Below are 19,965 nucleotides of genomic sequence, written 5' to 3' on the forward strand. Positions count from 1 at the left end.
CAAAGCGCTCACCCACACAACGCCACACATGCTGTCTGCTATCTGCCCTGAACAATGTAAACCGAGATTCATCCGTGAAGAGAACACCTCTCCAACTTGCCAGACGCCATCGAATGTGAGCATTTGCCCACTCAAGTCTGTTACGGCGACGAGCTGGAGTCAGGTCAAGACCCCGATGAGGACGACGAGCATGCAGTTGAGCTTCCCTGAGATGGTTTCTGACAGTTTGTGCAGAAATTGTTTGGTTATGCAAACCAATTGTTTCAGCAGCTGTCTCAGTGGCTGGTCTCAGACGATCTTGGAGGTGAACCTGCTGGATGTGGAGGTCCTGGGCTGGTGTGGTTACACGTGGTCTGCGGTTGTGAGGCCGGTTGGATGTACTGCCATATTCTCTGAAACGCCTTTGGAGACGGCTTATGGTGGAGAAATGAACATTCAATGCACGAGCAACAGATCTGGTTGACATTCCTGCTGTCAGCATGCCAATTGCACGCTCCCTCAATGCTCTATGGCATTTTGCTGTGAGACAAAACTGCACATTTCAGGGTGGCCTTTTATTGTGGACAGTCTAAGGCACACCTGTGCACTAATCATGATGTCAGATCAGCATCTTGATGTGGCACACCTGTGAGGTGGGATGGATTATCTCAGCAAAGCAGAAGTGCTCACTATCACACATTTAGACAGATTTGTGAACAATGTTTGAGAGAAATGGTAATATTGTGTATCTGGAATGAATTTTAGATCTTTAAGTCCATCTCATGAAAAATGGGAGCAAAAACAAAAGTGTTGCGTTTATATTTTTGTTGAGTGTATGTAGTAGGTAGCACAAAAAAAACCTATGTAGTAGGTAACACCAAAAAAAAGTGTTTTTTGCATGTAAAAGTAAGTTTTAAAATTAATCGATTGTTGTGCCTAATCAAATTGATTCAGGTAGAAAAACTTCTATCACACATCTTGATGAACTTCCAACATATGAAACCATGTAAAGATGAAAACTGAAGATTAGCCTGAATTTCTGAGAGAGGTATAGTTAAACCTTCTTAAACTGGTACTGTCTCCGCGCCTGTGTCCTCCCTGTCCAGCCGTAACAGGGGGTCTCATATTGCAAGACTACAACTAGATTCCTTTTGAGATTAATATTATTTCCGCAAACGCGATTGTGATTATTTAATAAAAAAAAGTTAATTCAATATTCCGAGCGGGGGCTTCCTTTAGTTATTTGACTAGCTTTATTTGCTGATCTCGTTCCCCAATAACTTTAACTCCTAACCCTGTATTTGACGGTAAAGTGTTAAGGTTGCACAGCTGTCAGCCTGGTTCTCCAGCCGAGGCTGTTAGGAAAAAGTGTCCAAAATAAGTGCCTGCCCAGGCGGACACAGGTCGCTACTAATGCCGCTCCTCCTGCGTCGTGCTTGGTGCATGCAAGAGTGTGACTGTGTTTACAGCAAGTCATTTTGCTTGATGCAACACAAATAGGCTTATTAATCTGAAGGTAGAGCATGAATGACACAAGGGCTGAGAAAAGGCTCTGTTGATCAGATGATCGATCAAACATAAAATCATCAGGAAATGATAAACACATCCCGATGGAGATTTCTATTGAGTGATTTTGCTTTAAACTGTACAGGACGCGTGAGTCTTCAGTCGGAGCTGCAGCGTAAAGTGACAAACTCAGAGTCGGTCAAACCACCTGGCAAGCAGGTTAGACTCATGGCGTATGTTGCCCCAGCAACGGACTCTGAGTTGTGCTGAACCTGCTTCCTAAAAAGGAAAACCCAGCATCAAAACCCGCTTCCTGAACACTGCAATAGGCTAATATCTGAATCATGCAATCACAATTTTAAAATAAATCAAAAATACTTACTTTTATCTAATTTTCCAACACCACTGGTGTGTCTGGAAAGACTTCCATTGTGGTGCGGGCTATTTGCTACGCTTTTTTCTAATGTGTTTTGCTGCCGTCTTTGCAGAGCGTTTTCTAAATGCTGCGCATGTGTTGTCAAATAGATGAAGATGTTTTTTTAATTTGCTTGTGTTTTGTCTATTTGCATGTGTTTTCTTGGTTACAGTGCTGTGAGTTCTCAGGGCCACCGTACATTGGCTTAGTATGTCAATATGGGCAGGAGGTAGATATGTTGTTGTTATTCCGTCAGTGGTGTACTGTAGTTTGATTGTTGAGGTCACTCAGTTTGTTGATTTATGATGCTAATAGGGACATGTTAACACCTGAAGAGGGACATTATTCATTTACATTTGTTTGTTTCTCACCAGCTGTTTGCACCACACACAGTAGGGGCCCGATCTAATACAGTCACTGCAGGAGTTGATCACAGACTTGGAGCAAACTTCCTCTTGTTGACACAACACTGCAAAGAAAAACAAAAACTGTATGCAACATAGTGTCTGAACCTGGAAATATGCATTTAATGAACAGTATCAAATTGAAATAATGAGCTGTGGACACAATTCAAATTCATGTTTTTTTCTCGCTGTTTAGTTTAGGTGGGCGGATAAATAGGTGTGGTATCTAAACTATCTATTTCCTGTTAGGGATACTGCTATTAGTGTCAGTGTTGGTGTAGTCACCTCATTAGTTTATAACATTCACATGATAAACATATTATATTTTATGTTATATTTAAAAATGTGTGTGATATTGTAAGAGATTAAAAACATTGTAGAAGGGGCCAAGGAAATGCATAATGTTGGGCAAATCACAGTGGTAAGGGTCTCAAAATCTCACACTCGTTTCACTGCCCCAAACACACTACCCTTTCCTTACATCCAGATTCCTAAAATGTGTCTGTTTTTGTTTTTGTTCACTCGCTGCTGCCATTTTCTTTCTCCTTACACAAGTTGACGTAAACTACGGTCTTAGTTTCTGTAAGTAAGTGCAATAAAACTTTCCCAAGTTAAAAGCCTAAACTTCAACAATACACTTGTCCAATCTGCATGAATGTATATGTGTTGCATTGGAGATGTTATGAGGGAGTGGCCCGGGGGGGCCAGGGCCACCCCTGAAATCTCATTGGTCACCCTGGTTCAGTGGGGCGATAGTTAGCTTACTGCTAGCAGCCTCGGTAACACTTTACAATAAGTTATGCATTACCTACTGCATAGTTTGTTTTTATTTATATTAGTAACTAATACATGTTTTGTTTTTTTGTAACTATTACATAGTTATCAATGATTACCTACTACATAAGCCACGTTTCCACCATAACTACCAGGAACTTTAGGTTCCAGGAACTCCTCGACCATGAACCTTTAGTTCCTGGGCCGCGTGGCTGTGTGTGTATCCACAGGGATCTGAGGTCCCAGGGAGGTTAAACATATCAGGCCGATGACGTATGGAGAAGCAGTAAAAGTATATGCACTGCACGTCATTTTATAACAGGCTACACTTAATAATTGTTGAGTTTCGACAGAATCAGTGAATGAGAATCAAAAGGTTATTGCTCTATTTTAGCAGAGACACGCGATCGTCTAGAGAAAAATCAGAAAAAGAGGTGACCGGTGTGTGGCTGCTCTGGTCTGTTAACACTGGCAGCGGACAGATTATTTCTCTGTATATTTTATTGGAGAACAGCGGCCATCTGACGGTAAAAAAAATAAGAAAAATAAAATGGACTGTATACAAGCAGCCGTTTGTTAAAGGATTACTTCACCGATACGGAACCGGCGTTCCATCATGATAAAATGTCTATTGTAATATAAGGAAAGAGGTTTGTCTTGACTCAGTCTTCCCTTGGTCCAGCTGTCCTGATAATCTACACCCCACATCCGCGCCATCCATCCCAAAAGGCTAGAAGCGCCGAGGACTACAAACCACTAGTTCCGCACATTTTTATGCCGTGGCCGGCCGCCTGAGTGGTTCTGCCTTCGCCGGTCTCCTGCGGAGGTCCGTCCTCGTCAATGCCGGCTACCTGTGGGCCTTCGCCGATGCCGGCTACCTGTGGGTCATCGCCGCCGCTGCCTGCCTCCAATAGGGTGCCTTCGTCGCCGCTGGCCTCCAGAAGGGGTTTATCGCCTTCGCCGACCTCCAGAAGGGGTTAATCGCCTTCGCCGGCCTCCAGAAGGGTTCCATCGCCCTCATCTTCGCCGAGGTCGGCCTCCAGAAGGGGTTTATTGCCTTCGTCTCTGCCGGCCTCCAGGAGGTTTCCATCGTCCTCTTCTTGGCCGAGGCCGGCCTCCAGAAAGGGTTCCTCACCTTCGTCTTCGTCGCTGCAGGCCTCTAGAGGGACTGAGCCCTCATCGTCTTTGCCGTCGGCCTCCTGAGGGGTTCCACCTCCACTCTGCCCCTGCTTGCCCCCCAGGCCGTCCGCCTGAAGCTCCCTGCCGTGCCCCTGCTTGCCCCCCAGGCCATCCGCCTGAGGCTCCCGTTTATGCCCTGGGGCATGTTTCTGGCCGGCGGCCTGACACCCCTCCATTCTGCCCCATTCCAGTTCCCTGGCCAGCCTGTCACCCCGTGCACTGCTCCACTCCAGTTCCCTGACCAGCCGGTCACCCCCGTGCCCTGCCCCAGGCCATGTTTTTTTTTGTTTCCCTCCTCCTGGCTCCCCTTGGGTTTGACTTTTTTTTTCTTCCAGTATGTGGGGTACTGTCATGGTCTGGGTTTGTCTTGTTTTGGTATCCGGGTTTCCTGTTTTATTTTGGTATGTCTGTCTTGTTCCTCCCCATGTCCTGTCAAGTTTCCCTCCTGTGTGATTGCTGCTCCCTCCCCTAATGTTTTACACCTGTGTCTCGTTGTGTCTTGCATATATACTCCTTGTGTTCCTTTGTTCCTTGTCTGTGCATTATGGTTTGTCCTGTTGCGTGTTGGTGAGTCTCGGCTTCTGTGTTACCCATGTTACCTGTCTTTTGCCTTTTTGCCCTTTGCCTTTTGGCCGTCCTGAGTTTTTGTATTTTTGGTGGAGCAATAAATTACCTTTTTCTTTTTAACGTCTGCGTTTGGGTCCTACTTGCCTGCCTGCCTACCTCACCATAACACGAAACCCGGTACCAGTATGGCACCGGTGCCGACGTAAACGGTAGTAACCAGACCGAATAAGAACGAAAGTGTCGGTGTCTCATTTCGGTGCCGCCCCCTGCTGTAGTCACATTTGTATTTTGACAGACTGATCGCTCTGTATGTCATGATCAATGAAGCATGTCCGCTCGCGGATGCTGTTCTGTGTACAGCGAGGAGCATTTCTCACCGGGCTGTGAGTGACGAGAACGAGCCCGACCGTCTCGAGGATCGCGCGCACGAGTGCTCAACACTCGCTCACGTTCGCAGTTTCACAGGTCTGATCGCTCTTTATGTCAGACTATTTTTGAACGCCAATGCATTTCTTTTTGCGAATGACACGCGATCTAAGGCAAGTTTATTTATATAGCACAATTCAGACACAAGGCCACTCAAAGTGCTTTACAGGGGCAAGATTAGAATACATAAAACACATTATAAAACATTTAAAAGCGAATAAAAGAAGCAAATTAAATAAAAATTGCAGGTTAAAATGGAAACAAAAAAGTCTTCAGACTCGATTTAAAAGAACTGAGAGTTGCAGCAGACCTCAAGTTTTCTGGGAGTTTGTTCCAGATTTTGGGATTTTCTAACAGTATTGTCACGCATGTATTAGGCACGTGTAGGCTGACGATGAGGCAGCGGCCGGCTGCACGCTTCCTCCCGTCAGCTGTTCTAGTGCTGCGCCGGTGGAGACGAACCCAAAAACACACACAGCGGGACACGGCGGCCCGGTGATATGGAAACGTTTTAACAAGAAACTTCATTAAGACACACTTAAAATAACGATCTCTGCCCATACAAAAAGCTCTGACTTGGATAACTCTATGGAGCGATCGATGTATAAAACCATCCGGTAGGCTACATGTGTCTGATGACGGGCCGTTATATTATTATATTAATAATAAACAGCGCGCTGCACATTAGAACAGCATATACATTAAAGATCTCGTATCCATCCTGAGAAGGCAAACATGACACATTTTCTGCACAAAAATGGTTAATTTGACAACGTTAATAGTTGTGGTCTTATCTTTACATTTTGTTTCAAGTTAAATGCAAATGAGCACTGTTAATATTCCAAAAGGCTAACGCCCTTCCTTGACTGTTTTCAGTCTGTGGTTCTCATTGGCCCTCATTTATCAAACTTGCGTGGAAATTGGTGCAGATTCTGGCGCAAATACCGGTTGGTTACGTTGTAATCCAGGTTCTCTGAGTGGAGAGACTATCTCTCCACCTTACATATTCCATATGTACGGGGACTGACCCCCACGGGGGCAGTTGACGTGGATACTCTTTAAGACACACCACTTGTGGCAGCCACGCATGATTGGCCAGCCGTGGCTATATATGCCACACCCATGCGTGGCCTCTTCGGTTAACCTTGATTGGAACGCGTTTCTGAGCGGCATCTTGGCTGGAGAGATAGTCTCTCCACTCAGAGAACCTGGGTTACAACGTAACCAACCGTTCTCTATCGTGTCAAGACTATCTCTCCACCTTACATATTCCATATGTAAGGGGACCTCTGTAAGACACACCGCGAGGAACCAAGCAGACCCAGCTGCTCCTGCGGGAGCCTAAAAAAAAAGCAGTTGAGTTCTAACGACACGTCACCACCACCAGAGTGTTCACCCATGTGCCCAGTATAAAGGAACTATTTACAAATATACATTATGTACACACACATCGCCAAGGCGCCAGACGCTACCAAGGCTAAGCTGGCCCTGCAAGACGCTAAGGCGAGCCATGAATGGGTAGATGGCCTAGCCCAAACGCGCACCTTCCTGCTGCATTGAGCCCAGCACTCGCTCCGAGAATGGGGTGCTGGCTGCCACATTCATGCAGTAGAACCGGATAAAAGTGGACGGGGTCGACCAAGAGGCCGCCGTACAAATCTCCGATAGAGGGGCCCCTCGCCATAGGGCCCATGACGTAGCAATGCCCCGTGTGGAGTGCGCCCGCACCCCTACTGGGGTCGGCTTGCCTGTCCTCTCATATGCCTGCTGGATAGCATCCACAACCCAGTGGGAAAGCCTGGCCTTGGAGACTGGCTGTCCAAGACGGTTAGGCTTGTAACAGACAAAGAGCTGGTCCGTTGTCCTATGGCCATGTGTCCGATGTAGATACACTGTTAGGGCCCTGACTGGGCACAGTTAGTGACCGCCTACTCCACCCTGCTTCACCTTCCTGAGGAGGGTGGAAAGGGTGCAGCTCAATAGATCGACCGGTGTGGGACTCAGACCAGACTTTAGGGTGGAATGCAGGGTTTGGGCAAAGCACCACCCCAGCACCACCTGGCAAGAAGCGGCAGCAGTCCTCATGCACTGAAAGAGCATGTAGCTCTCCCATTCTCTTAGCAGACACAATTGCGAGCAAAAACGCTGTCTTGAGAGAAAGCCATTGTAGCCTAGCTGTATCCAGGGGCTCGAATGGCTCATTCTGCAAGGCCGACAGCACCACCTCCAAATCCAATGGGGGGACAGCTGGCCTTCTGCGATGTGGAGTAACCCTACGAGCACCTCTGAGAAACTGAGCAATAAGGTCGCAACAGCCTTCTGCCAGCTTCAGAGGTCCAACACGGGCTGCCTTTATGGCTGCCACTATTCCCCTCAATGTCGAGGGAGATTTGCCCACCTCCAACATTTCCTGGAGGAACTGGAATGTCATGGGCCGTGCAGGCGAGGGGATCCACCTGTCTCGAATTGCACCATGATTGAAACACTCCCCAACGATAAGCGTATGTCGCCCTCGTTGATGGAGCCCGGGCTCCTTGTAGAGTGCTAACCACAGACTGGGGCAACCCCATAGCTAGAAACCCGGCCCTCTCAGGGGCCAGGCCCAAAGCCGGAGACCCTGGGGAAAAGGATGAAAGAGACTCCCGTGGACCTGGGACAGGAGGTCCCGCCGACCCGGGAGCTCCCATGGGTGTCCCTGAAGGAGGGGTACAATCGCTGAGAACCAGATCATCTGGGGCCAGTTGGGGGCCACCAGGATGAGGCTCACCTCCTCCACCTGAACTCTCTGTAGAAGTGGACGAAGGAGGGTGAAGGGAGGGAAGGCTCACGACCTCCGGATGCAGTCTCCATTCCCCGGGGAGGGGTCCCCCTCTGGAGAGCCGATCCGCCGCAAGGTTCACCTGACCCGGCTCGTGCATCGCCCTGAGGGACTTGCACCGTGGATACGCCCACTCCCATATTATCTGAGCCAATCTGCAAAGGCGCGGGGAACCCAGGCCCCCCTGCCTGTTTATGTATGCCGCTGCCGCTGTACTGTCTGTCCTTACCAGTACATGGCGGTTTTCCAGCTCTGGCCGGAAGTGCAAAAGAGCTAAATGGATAGCCTGCAATTCCAACTGATTGATGTGCTGTGTCAACCAGGGTCCGTGCCATTGGCCACTGATGCCTTGACCCTCGTGTACGGCTCCCCAGCCTACCAGGGAGGCATTGGCGGACACCACCTGGCGACGCAACACCGGCCCCATGTATTGTTGTATTAGATAGTATGTAAATTGTGTGAATTTTATTTTATTAAAATTTTGAAATAGTTACTCATAATTATATTGTTTAAGTTAATTGTGTTAAATTTGGCACTGGATATAAAAGGGCATTATTTTTTTACAAAGTGTGTGCAATTTTAGGCTTTAAAGTACCGGTTAAAGTACCGGTTAAGCACCGGAACCGTTTCAAAAGTAGTAGTAACCAGTATCGGAAAAAACCCAACCGATACCCAACCCTAATCGTATCCAGGACCTCTACTAAAGGGATTATATAGGCTACACATATTTAATGAGATAGTGCCTCATTTGCATATTTTATTACAAATTTTAGACAAAGTGTAATACAAAAAGTATTTCTCTTAATATGAAGATTAATCTGGTAAAAAAGTATGAGGATATCTATAAAGGGGGAAAAAAAGTCCCATTCACCACGTAGTGTGATACTAGTGTAACCTGTTGTGGTCATTTTCAGGACTTTCGCCCCGGATAGAGATTTTGTCACACATCCCACGTTGTTCACTGGGGTCATATTAGTCTATAACAGTTGAGATATTCTCCGCTAAATGAAGTGCATACAAAACTTTCCCAGGACTAAAATGAGGATGGACAACTCTCCCCTTTGCTCACTCCTTTGCTGCATGAGTATGAGACATAACATTTACATTTTTATTTTTTTTTGTTATTTGACCTTATTTTGGTAACACTTTACAGTAAGGGTACATTAATTAACTATTAGTTAATGCTTAATAAGCATTCACTAAGCATTTCCTAACTGTTAATACTTGCTTAGTAAATGCTTAATAAACAGAAACTTAGCATTAACTAACTGTTATGCTTGACTAAGCATTAGTTAAAGAAGCATTAAGTTAATAATTAAGCATTAACACACTTAATGCTTAATAGGCATTAAGAACGCATAAACTAACCATTAATAACATTAACTTAGCATTAACTAACAGTTAATGAATGTACCTTATTGTAAAGTGTTACCCTTATTTTTAAGTCACCAGAATGCGGGAAACAATGTCTTTATAGCACACGGTTTTTTTGGGGGGGGACTCCCAGACCCCCGCTTTGGTTTTGGAAAATCTCCCTATTTTCTAAATCTCAAGGTAGGCAAATATGATTATGAATAATCTTTGCAATGGTTATAATGCATTACACATGCCATTCAATAAGGTTTGCTTTGCGATGGACATCCCACTCTGGTCTGTGTCCCACCTTGGCCACCCCAGTCAAAATGTCCTGGAAACATCACTAGATGTATGTTCCAGGTGGAATCAGGCTGATGTTTTAAACCATTCAGCCAGTTTTCATATGATTCTCTTCTTACTCTGCCAATGAGGGCCTTAAGAAAGCTTCTCTGTGTGCAGCTCTTTCAACACTACTTTCAACAGGGCTAACACGACTCACAGCCACTGAAACTGAGTGATAACGTGGTCTCTTTGTCGTCATGTTCATTTAAACACATTTCATGTTGTTGGATAAATGTTGAGATTTTATGATGTGCAAATAAATAATGTTATGTTAGTAATTTGTTAATTTTTCAAAACTTACCATGTGTACCCACCAACAGGAGCAGAAGAAACCGCAAACACTGATCCATTTCCTTACAACATAAACAATAAATAAAGACAGTTCTTTTATTAGTGCAAATTTGAACGGATCAGAATTAAAATTGTGAGATTTTATAAAGTACAACATTAGGCGTCATTCATGAAAATATTCCCATTTTTTTTCTTAAATTTGTCCTTGACATCTCTACAAAAAAAGTCTATGTCAGATTCATGACATGTTCTTAAACACACGGCTCACAACGTCACACGCCTGCAGTTGATAAGGAGACTCCTTAAATCAGTGGATGTGGACATATTTGAATGTAATTATGCGGTGTTACAACTGTTTAGACTCTAAACAGTTGTTAAGCTGCAGAATTGTGAGAGAATGTTGTGAATCTGATGTAAATATTGGACAGTATTACACTCTCCCTACACAGCCTGCTGGGCGGACAGTTTTAACAATTTTAAGAGACGGCTATCTGTGCCTCTGTCTGGATCCTTCCTCACTTTGATCTACTTTATTACCTGACCAGCATCAGTGATGTCACACAAGGCAAAATAATGCTCAGATGTTACATCAAAAATGCCAAATTAAAAGATTAACTAATCTAAAATTCAAGCGAGTTATCATTACTTGGATTCCTCTGTATCTTGCAAGTGACTTGCAATAATACTTAAACTAGACAGAAGGTCATTAACTCTGGCTGCGTTTGGCTTGTCCATATATTCAGTTATCCTAAAATGCTAACCAGCAGAAATGGAACTTGGCAATTTGTCAGTTGGTTATGAGTTGTAAAATTAATGTACTTTTTGTTTAACTATAATGACAGTTTAATACATAAATGACCATCTCTTTGTTGATATGAGTGAAACATTCACCATATATGAATACACCGTTTCCTGTGCACAGAAGCTTGTGATGCACTAAGTGTCAACACTGTCGATACCATAAAAGGTAAAAGTGAACAGTGATGTGTTGTGTCATCAGTACATTTCCGCTTTGTGAATCAGGCAAAAAAAAAAAAAGTGCACTCATAAAACATTTGCAATTGTTTTTGTATGAATCGATATTTGTTTTCTACAGCTGATGCTTCTTTTGTTTAAAATAACAAGTTGAGACTTCATTGAGTTTAGTACACAAGCTATCTCAAATTACACATTTTAAAATGAACGTTAAAATGGAAAGATGTTGAAGTAGCAGTTGGTGGATTCAATTTAAAGATTTAACTTTAAACATTCTTTCTTATAGAAACAAATGAAAAGAGAACAAGAAGGAAGGTGATTACATGTTGAGGGAAATGCAAAGCCACCCTTCACCACAGTGCTGAACACAGAGCCGTTGTGGTTGACGCCCTGTTTGAACTTTGCATGGTAAACCTTAAGCCATTCTAGTTCAAGATAAGTACATTTAATAAAAATGCATTTTATTTTATATTGCATATAAGTGTGTTACACAGGGATTAACAGCACAATTTCACTTAATCTGTGGTAGTGCTTCTTCCAATCAATACCCTTTTAAATAAATCATTTCGTCAAACTCTTACATGCAGGCAGTGTAGATGAGCTAGAAATAACATAATCTGTTATACGGCCTTGTTCTGGATTGGGGTGCACTCTCTTCCTCTTTAAATAGTGTTTCCCTCCCAATAGAATCGTGCTGTACCATTACTCTCCTGTACATGTATCAACAGAATTAAATGCAGAGACATCGTATATATATACAGTACTGTGCTAAAGTTTTAGGCAGTTGTGAATAAATGCTGTTAACAAGAATGCTTTCAAAAATATAAATAATAATTGTTTATTTTTATCGATTTAAAAAAATTCTAAGTGTGAGAACAAGGTAGTTATACTGGATAAGCAAAGTCTCTCCCAGACAAAGATTTCAAAGCAGACTGGAGTTTCAAGATGTGTTGCTTTTTTGATGAAGCACAAAGAAACGGGCAACGTTGACGATCGTAGACGCAGTGGTCGGCCAAAGAAACTTAGTGCAGCAGATGACAAACACATCAAACGTATTTCCCTTCTAAATCTGAAGATGGTTGCAGCCAAAAAGCCATACGTCCAACATGGAAACATGGTCAACTATGCATGAAAAAGGGCAGAAGATGTTTTATCTAGGGGGTATTACTTGTCTTTCAAAAAGCATTTGATGTTGCAAATGCTATTAATAAGTTGATTTTTGTCAAAGTGGTATCTTAACTTGCAGATGGGGCCTATTGTGACAGTAATTAAGTAAACATAGTGCTTTTATTCAATTATTGCTCTATTTGTACTTTGCTTGAGTATTTCATTATATCTTCTTCTGCCCCTCTACATGTAGGAGTGAAATATTGTTCTAGATAGTTTTGGTTAGTAGTTAGTTACTATTCAAAAATTACACAAACTACTCATTGATTAAACTGAACATTCCAGACAATTTAGCAAATATTTAGTGGGTGTTCCCTTCTAAAGTACATTAAATGCATGACTTTGGCCAATGAAGACATGAAAGACAGCCTTATAGATATATTAGATACTGCTTCATCATAAAACTGAAATGTGATTATTCATCGGTGCACAACTGCAGAGGAAGTAAAACGTTGCCAATTCTCTATTTGAATGTGGAAATGGATTCAATTCTCAGAAAGCCAAATTTAAAACATGCTGTTCTTGGTATCTATTCTGGAAAATGTGTTGTTAAGTCAACTTCCTCCTTGAAAACAAGAAGTTTTTCTTCCTCATGGCTTAATGTGAAAGCTTACTTTGACTGTTTCAAACCACAACATGTTGGATCATTTCAAATACATTTATTCTGTGTTACATAAGACTTCATTTGATCACCAGATTTTCATGTAAGCATATTTAAAAAATTAAAAAATTAGGAGGGTAATAAGAGTTTCAAAATTATTTATAATAATAATAATTAAAACTTTGTTTTATATAGAGCCTTTCAAGAAACCCAAGGACGCTGAGTACAGGGGGCTGAAAAGAAAGTAGTAACACCAGCAAGGACTGAAAAAATAAATGCATAAACTCTAAACAACACAATAAAACTGGTGGCTTAAACTTGGTTATAAAAGCAAACTTACCGGTTAGAAGGAGAAGCAGCTCTTGTCTGTGGTTGACAGTTGCATTCAACACTCTTGGTGTGAGACTCCACCCATCTGACAGGAAGTGTGAAGCAACCAAAGACTGTTTTACAGAGATCATCAACCATTGTGTAACAGCAAAGGCGCGACATCGTCGTGTTAAAAATAAAGGCCACATCTAGCACATGCTCTTCTTACAGTCAGAAGGCAATAATTTGGTATTTAAGTTAAGTTAAAAGTGCTGTGAGCGAAATGGTTCTTTTAGCTAACTTCCTGTCAGTGACTGCAGTTAGCAGTCCCCTCCCTCACATTAATGCACTGTGGTCTTCAAGCAGCGAGTTATCTAGCATCATCTCAGATCCGTAAGTGTGATAAAACATGTTAAAAACCATCAAAACAGACATTGTGAAGGACTTTTACCTGCTCCGCCATTGTAGGCGGAAAAACATTCGGTAACACTTTACAATAAGGTACACAAAAAAAGAGTACTTACCCTTTTAAAAAGGGTAGTTTACCTTTTAAAAAGGTTAGTTTACCTTTCAAAAAAGGTTAGTTTACCTTTTAGAAAGGTTAGTTTACTTTTCAGAAAAGGTTAGTTTACCTTTTAAAAAGGGTAGTTTACCTTTTAAAAAAGGTTAGTTTACCTTTCAAAAAAGGTTAGTTTACCTTTCAAAAAGGTTAGTTTACCTTTTAAAAAGGTAAGTTTACCTTTCAAAAGAGGTTAGTTTACCTTTTAAAAAGGTTAGTTTACCTTTCAAAAAAGGTTAGTTTACCTTTTAAAAAGGGTAGTTTACCTTTTAAAAAGGTAAGTTTACCTTTCAAAAAAGGTTAGTTTACCTTTCAAAAAGGTTAGTTTACCTTTTAAAAAGGTAAGTTTACCTTTCAAAAGAGGTTAGTTTACCTTTTAAAAAGGTTAGTTTACCTTTCAAAAAAGGTTAGTTTACCTTTTAAAAAGGGTAGTTTACCTTTTAAAAAGGTAAGTTTACCTTTCAAAAAAGGTTAGTTTACCTTTTAAAAAGGGTAGTTTACCTTTTAAAAAGGTTACCTTTTTAAAAGGTAAACTACTCTTTTTTTGTGTACCTTATTGTAAAGTGTTACCAAGCATTCACCCATCTGTCACTCTGCGCGTGCACCGGCAGTGAGCGGTGCTGGTTTGTAGCGTTCTCTCTTCTGATTGGATTTCAGTTGTGGGATCCCAAAAAAGTTTATTTGCCGATTACATGCAGAGAGGGTGAAAAAGGGCAAGAACAAAAATAATCTGCAAGCTATAATAAGAAATCTCCTAATTAAATTATCTAAGAACTGCTTTTCCTTCCAGGTAAATGCACTCCCACCCTTGACCTTACTATCACCATTGACAACTCTGTGGTAGTCCCTACCATGACAGCTAAGAGCCTGGGTGTGACACTCGATAACTCTCCCTCACTGCTAACATTGCTACAACAACCCGATCATAGATACACACTGTACAGCATCAGAAGGATCTGTCCCCTTCTAACCCAGAAGGTGGTGCAGGTTCTAGTCCAGGCACTTGTCATCTCACGCCTAGACTACTGCAACTCCCTTCTGGCTGGTCTGCATGTGCTATCCGTCCACTGCAGCTCATTCAGAATGCAACAGCTCGACCAGTCTTCAATTTACCAAAGTTCTCTCACACTACACCACTCCTCTGCTCCCTTCACTGGCTACCAGTAGCTGCTTGCATCCGCTTCAAGATACTGGTACTATGGTACTGTGCTGTGAACAGATCAGGCCCAGCCTACATCCAGGACATGGTCAAACCTTACAACCCCAGCTCCTCCACTACGCTCTGCATCTGCCAATCTGCTGGCTGCTCCCTCACTCAGAGGGTCACCTAGTCACTTGACTAAATCACGACTCTTTGCTGTCTTGGCTCCAAAATGGTGGAACAAACTCCCCATTAACATCAGATCAGCTGACACATCTTCCACCGCAGCCTTAAGACACGTCTCTTCAGACTGCACTTTGACAAAAAAAAACATTGCACTTGTTACATCTCCATGTAGTACTTATGTGTAACACTTTGTAGTTTGGTTTATTTGAAGCTTTAGTACTTACGTGATTCCTGTTGTTCTGAGTTTGTACCTTCATTGTTGAATGCACTTGATGGAAGTCGCTTTGGATAAAAGCGTCAGCTAAATAAAATGTAATGTAATGTAAGGCTTTTTTAGTAAGCTTGAGAAAAATCAGGGTTGAAATGAATTCAGCCTAAAGCTAAGTCCTTCCATACCCTCCTTAGATGCAAATGGTAAAAAAATATATCACTCCAATTGCCCAGAAACCAATCACCAATAAGCATTCACACCGCAATGTCTTCAAGGAATTTAATTGCTAACTAATTATGTAATGCCAAAGGAGGCTTTAACTTAGTTTTGTTCAAGCAAACTCATCACTGCATGCATAGAGCAAACTTTAAAGGGGAACACTGTGTAAAAAAAAACTATTTTCACAGAAAGGAATCGTACGTTCTTAGAAGATGATTGATGAGTCTGACATGAGCAGCAACACTAGAATGTTTTTCATCGTCATTTTCTTTGTGGGCCAGGCTGGTGGCTTTGACTTCTCCGTTTCGTACCAGAGTGCTCCAGATCTGCTTTCCCCCAGAAGCAGGTGGTGTTGTCTCAGTTCTTGCTTGAAACGTTCTAGCTTGTCATAGAAGATGTAGGCCTTCATACTTAAGTTCTTATAGTATGAGACTAGCGAGAGGACCTCCCTTTGGGTCATTTCAATGTCTTTGTTTTGCTGAATGCAGTTGGCCCGGGTATATTGTCTTTGCAGCCAGGAAACTGTACTTTTTTTTCTGTGATAACGTTCCCAGAACCATGCCCCTAGGATTTCAATATCTAATGGAATGCATTCAGTGATGATAGCAACCTATTATGATGAAAATGTATAGTCGTAACCCTAAAAATTCTAACTTGAGACAAAATAAAACACTGCAAAAGGAAATAAACAATAAGCAAACTGCACTAATCATAATAATTATTCATGAACAATTGAGGAATCTAAAGGGAAAATTATAATTTTCCTTCTAAATAAGATGCATTCATTTTTCCAGATAAGTAAATTATTCATACATTTAGGAAGGCCATAATCAATCCTGACATACTTCCTCAACCTGCAATAACATATCTTCAGTCCATCTCTCGGCTCCTACCAAGCAAATTCTTCCTCTCTCCCAAAAAATGCCAAACCATGACACACTAGAAGTTAAAACTTTACCAACAAATGTCTAAAAAGACACAGTATAATCCACAAATTGACATCACATTTATGCTTCTGTAAAATCTAGAGTAAACTATCACTACAACTCATCATACCCTTCGTCTTTTTACTGTTTTTATGTTGTTTAGTTAAGAGAATGGGGAAGGAGGAAGCACTTAATCAATAGAATAGCCTATATTCATTTATTTTTAATTACCAAGTTGTCACTGTGGAAAAAAGTCAACAGTCTGTTCAGAGAAAACACAGGCCACAAAGTGCTAAGCCTGCCAACAGAGATCGATAAGGATGAAGCTTCAGAGGGCCTTGAAACAACAAACTATACCTTGTTAACTGAAAAAAAGGAGATTGCTGTTCCCTTTTTGATATGATATGATAACATTATTTAGTTTATGAGAAATGGATTTAGCAAAACGAATCTAGTTTTATTTTATCATTTCATATTTGTTTTTAATTCTGCTTTTTTCTCTTCACACTCCAGTCCAGTTGGTGGCGGTAATGCGCCTACAAGCTGGTTTGCCAACCGCCAATAAACCCTAAAGAAGAACACCGATACCAAAACATCAACCTACCCCGACCGACCCACCCTTTACGGACAAGGATCACGAGCCTACAGCGGTTGAAACCTATGGTTGAAACCCAGTTTACAAGGTCCATGGGTGAAAGCGAAACTAGCGAGCCTAGCTGAGCCTGTTCAGAGACACATGGAAAACGGCAAATATCAACTATGTTTGGTGCTCTTTCTGTGTTCTTTTGGTGCCTCCAATTCAACGCGGGTAAGGTCGTTTACTGGCTAGTAATAGTATGCTAACATTCATCCTTTTGTATTTCAGACGGGCTTGTAACCTTAACGCAAGTGTTTGTTTTTGTCCATGTACTGTTGTTGGAGCTAGCTAGAGGTATTTTTGCGCAGTTGAAATGCAAAATACCTACATTGAAGTAATGTGTTGTTTTAAACCCAAGGTGCTCAGAAGTAATTGTATTGGCATGATTGTTTTTAATTGACTTTTAATGTAAAAGCTGCATTGTAATCGATTGTAATTTGACTTTGTGAACGGTGTAAACAGGAAGTGGGACAATTCCTTAGCAGGTTTCGATCTATTTGTGACAGGGTTCAACATAACTTTTTTTTCCATCCGAGTTTTACTGGCCCCTTGTATATTTTCACTGGCCCTGCACACACTTTTTTTTTCTTCATAATTTAGTGTCAATAATTATAATACCTGTATTAGAAAAATAAAGAAAGATAACCAGATCTAAAGGGAATATCTATACTGTAACAGTATAGATATTCCCTTTAGATTTGGTTATTTTTCTTTTAGTTAATTATATGAAATGTTGATATTGCTCATACACATAATATAAAACCAGGCAAACATATTGAATTAGAAGCCTACAACTGAAAGTATGTTGAAAGAGTCGGCCAGTGTTTTAAAGTCCAGTAGTTTGATGGTTGTTTTTATTCTTGAATTTGGGCAGTTTAATGAATAGTTCACCTGCAGAAGTCATGTTCAAACATAAAAAAAAAATAAGAGATGAAGGTCTGATCATTCTTTGTGGTGTGGTAGGCTGTTTTTATTACTTTCTCTATATGCATTAGGGATGTGAATGTGTCGACCGAGTGACCGGTTTTCCACTTGCGCTCAAGTTGACTTTAAGAATAGAATAGAAATCCGAAAATCAGTGGGTTATGCCGTTTTTTTAATGGGAGATTTCACCGTGTATGTGAGTTCACGTCTGGTCGTGAGCGCGCTGCAGGAGTGTCACTTCTCCATGAAGTGTCAGCTTCACATAAGAGTCCGGTGTGGGACCATTTTTCCAAACTATTGATAAAAAACAATGCAGTGCAAAATATGCAGCATAAGTTAAACGCTCGTCTAAGACTACAGTGTTTCCCACAGAATTTTTTGAAAGTGTGGGGGGGGGGGGGGGGTGGGGACCCCGACCCCCCTAGGGGAGTCCGGGGGTATGCTCCCCCGGAAGAAAATGTTGTACCTTTTTTAAATGTTAAATGCATCAATCTGGTGTACTTTGAGGAACACTATTCCTATATAAATGGTGATTAAGATGGAGTTTAACACACTTATCAATGGTTAATGAATAAATAATTTTCTATGATACACATTTGAGCCATCAAAAAAATGAAGCAAAGGTGGTGGTTACCTGTGGTTCAAAAGAGTGAACACAAGCGCCCTTTTGTTTTATTAGATTGTTGAATTACTAGTACTCAAATAACTGTGACTACAATCACGAAGGATAGCTCACAATATTCTTTCCAGCAGAGGGTGCTCTGCTGGAAAGGCAGCAGGCGCGCAAATTACCCACTCCCGACTCGGGGAGGTAGTGACGAAAAATAACAATACAGGACTCTTTCGAGGCCCTGTAATTGGAATGAGTACACTTTAAATCCTTTAACGAGGATCCATTGGAGGGCAAGTCTGGTGCCAGCAGCCGCGGTAATTCCAGCTCCAATAGCGTATCTTAAAGTTGCTGCAGTTAAAAAGCCCAGCCCCTGCCTCTCGGCGCCCCCTCGATGCTCTTAACCCGCGTGTCCCGCGGGGTCCGAAGCGTTTACTTTGAAAAAATTAGAGTGTTCAAAGGCAATACAGTCACAGCGCGTGTTGACACCGCAGGGGGAGGGGCTGATTGACTCGGGGAGATTGAAGCCTCGATCCCTCAAGCGGCGCTTTGATAATACGTCCATGATTGAAGGAAATATTGTTTCTTGAGATCACATCGCGAATCACACGTTAAAGATTTTTATGCGGAAATGCTATTGTTTCCAAGTGAAACTCGCGCATTGCAAATGAAATGTATACATGTATATTTTTTAAATAGTAAAATATACATGTAAAAAAATGTAAAAAAATTAAAGTGTGGCGGGGCAAAATGAAAGTGTGGCGGCCCGCCACGGAATGATACATTAGTGGGAAACACTGGACTATGACGTTAAATCACCTTAGAAACACACAATGCCTTCGTCCGATCACAGCGCGTTTCACCGTATGATCTCGCCAGCGAGTGAGCCGCCGCGCAGATGAACTGTGGTTTGTGGCTAAAATAATAACCGGGGATATTCTCCCTGTTAGCGATTTCAATGGGAAAGACTTCCGCGATCTGATTGTATGTCTCGAGCCTGAAAACACAGTGCCAAACTGCGCGACTATAGGAACTGTACAGTGAGCGGAGTCCCTCCGTTCGTTTCTGTCTACAACCGACACAATCACCGGAGACGCATTCACAGCGTTTAAATAACGCCTCTCATTTGTATTACCATTGGGGCTTAGATGCAAATACTGTAACATTACGGCGGCAGATAAAGGAAAAGCGCAGTTATCATTTTCTGCACCTCAACCTCTGCTGTGGGAAGAAAGAAAGGAGGAAAGCAAGTCGATTAATTTGTCGACTCGCAGGCGGACGGTAGGCAGCTCTGCCAACGGAGCGAGAGTGCACCCGCTTGTTGCTCCGCCTGTCAAAACGCCCACGCATCGGTTGTCCACTGGCCTTTCATTAAAAAATATATTTTATATTAGGTTTATTATATTGAGTCTTAAATAAACACTGCTTTCATTACGACTCTCA

General features: G+C 42.1%; 2 protein-coding genes across 4 annotated transcripts in view; one reads left to right on the forward strand and one right to left on the reverse strand.

The window, feature by feature from the left end:
* The window catches only part of itgb2 (integrin, beta 2), a 50,483-nt gene extending 37,298 nt beyond the window's left edge, over positions 1-13,185 (reverse strand). Inside the window, exons 1-3 of one of the 2 annotated variants that reach the window (XM_080037814.1) lie at positions 13,141-13,185; positions 10,068-10,119; positions 2,272-2,369 (exon numbers count right to left, since the gene is read on the reverse strand). In XM_080037814.1, coding sequence (XP_079893940.1) covers positions 2,272-2,369; positions 10,068-10,116 — 147 coding nt within the window. In that variant the 5' untranslated portion in view covers positions 10,117-10,119; positions 13,141-13,185. Of the gene's footprint in view, positions 1-2,271; positions 2,370-10,067; positions 10,120-11,613; positions 11,692-13,140 lie in introns of those variants that run through there. The other variant, XM_080037813.1, reaches the window with a different exon arrangement.
* Positions 13,186-16,970: 3,785 nt separating this feature from the next.
* The window catches only part of LOC307258168 (interferon alpha/beta receptor 1a-like), a 61,915-nt gene continuing 58,920 nt past the window's right edge, over positions 16,971-19,965 (forward strand). For both annotated transcript variants that reach the window (XM_080037616.1, XM_080037617.1), the window contains exon 1: positions 16,971-17,159. In XM_080037616.1, the coding sequence (XP_079893742.1) occupies positions 17,111-17,159 (49 nt within the window). In that variant the 5' untranslated portion in view covers positions 16,971-17,110. The remainder of the gene's footprint in view (positions 17,160-19,965) is intronic.

The sequence above is a fragment of the Ammodytes marinus genome, assembly GCF_949987685.1.
Source record: "Ammodytes marinus genome assembly, chromosome: 12".
Lineage (NCBI taxonomy): Eukaryota > Metazoa > Chordata > Actinopteri > Uranoscopiformes > Ammodytidae > Ammodytes > Ammodytes marinus.